The 1488-nt window shown below is 57.3% G+C and overlaps 1 protein-coding gene across 1 annotated transcript in view; it reads right to left on the bottom strand.

Annotated features, from left to right (window-relative positions):
- Positions 1-1488, bottom strand: part of ARHGAP30 (Rho GTPase activating protein 30) — a 14909-nt gene that overhangs the window by 12419 nt on the left and 1002 nt on the right. The window contains exon 2 of the mRNA XM_031065459.1: positions 60-233. Within this exon, the coding sequence (XP_030921319.1) occupies positions 60-233 (174 nt within the window). The remainder of the gene's footprint in view (positions 1-59; positions 234-1488) is intronic.

Here is a 1488-nt window from a genome sequence, read left to right as displayed (position 1 = left end):
TGGCCGGGGCGTCCTGTGGGGCCAGCCGGTGACGGGGCCCCCCGCCGCCCTGGGGACACCCTGGGGACATGCAGGGACAGCGACTCACGGCGAACTTGTCGTAGAGCTGGTAGGTGAGCAGGGGGTTGGGCAGCTCGCGGCAGTAGGCCTTGCACAGGGAGCTGACGCAGTGAACGTCCTGCAGGTAAACGTCCCGCGCCAGGTCCGGGCTGCGCTGCGCTTCAAACTCCTGCCTGCGGTGGGGTTTTGGGGTTTGGGGTTTGGGATCTGGGAATTGGGGTTTGGGCTTTGGGATTGGGGTTTGGGAATTGGGTTTGGGGTTTTGGGGTTTGGGGTTTGGAATTGGGGTTTCAGATTGGGATTTGGAGTTTGGGGTTTGGGATTTGGGAATTGGGATATGGGATTGGGGATGGGAATTGGGGTCCAGGCTGCGCTGGGCTTCAAACTCCTGTCTGGGATCGGGATTTGGGGTTTGGGGTTTGAGGTTTGGGGTTTGGGATCTGGGAATTGGGATATGGGATTGGGAATGGGGATTGGGGTCTGGGCTGTGCTGGGCTTCAAACTCCTGTCTGGGGTGGGGATTTGGGGTTTGGGATCTGAGAATTGGGATATGGGATTTTTGGGATTGGGGTTTGGGAATTGGGGTTTGGGATTTGGGGTTTGGGGTTTGGAATTGGGGTTTCAGATTGGGATTTGGAGTTTGGGGTTTGGGATTTGGGAATTGGGATATGGGATTGGGGATGGGAATTGGGGTCCAGGCTGCGCTGGGCTTCAAACTCCTGTCTGGGATCGGGATTTGGGGTTTGGGGTTTGAGGTTTGGGGTTTGGGATCTGGGAATTGGGATATGGGATTGGGAATGGGGATTGGGGTCTGGGCTGTGCTGGGCTTCAAACTCCTGTCTGGGGTGGGGATTTGGGGTTTGGGATCTGAGAATTGGGATATGGGATTGGGGATGGGGATTGGGGTCCGGGCTGCGCTGCGCCTCGAACTCCTGCCTAGGATTGGATTTGGGGTTTAGGGTTTGGGATCTGGGATTGGGAATATGGGATTGGGGTCCGGGCTGTGCCTCGAACTCCTGCCTGGGATTGGGATTTGGGATCTGGGATTTGGGATACGGGATTGATTGGGGATACGGCCTTGGCATCCAGACTGTGCTGCACCTCGAACTCTTGACTGGGGTTTGGGATTTGGGATTGGGGATTTGAGATTTGAGATCTGGGATTTGGGGTTTGGGACTGGGGATATGGGAATATGGGATCGAGGTCCGGGCAATTCTGGGTTGCCCCAGGAACAGGGGAGAAAAGCCCGCAGGGAGAGAAGCAGAGGAGGGAAAAACTTCCCCGGGGAAAGTGAAAGAGAATGGGCAGGGAAAACCCCAAAGGCAATAAAGAGGGAAAAAGGGAAGGAAAGGAGCGGGGGAAGAGGGGCCGGAGCGGGATGGGGGAAGGGAAAGGGCCGGGGGGAGGGGGGACGGGCCCATCACCCAC

Source organism: Geospiza fortis, unplaced genomic scaffold, assembly GCF_000277835.1.
Source record: "Geospiza fortis unplaced genomic scaffold, GeoFor_1.0 scaffold36, whole genome shotgun sequence".
Classification (NCBI taxonomy): Eukaryota; Metazoa; Chordata; class Aves; order Passeriformes; family Thraupidae; genus Geospiza; species Geospiza fortis.
This window is presented reverse-complemented; position numbering and strand designations above follow the sequence as displayed.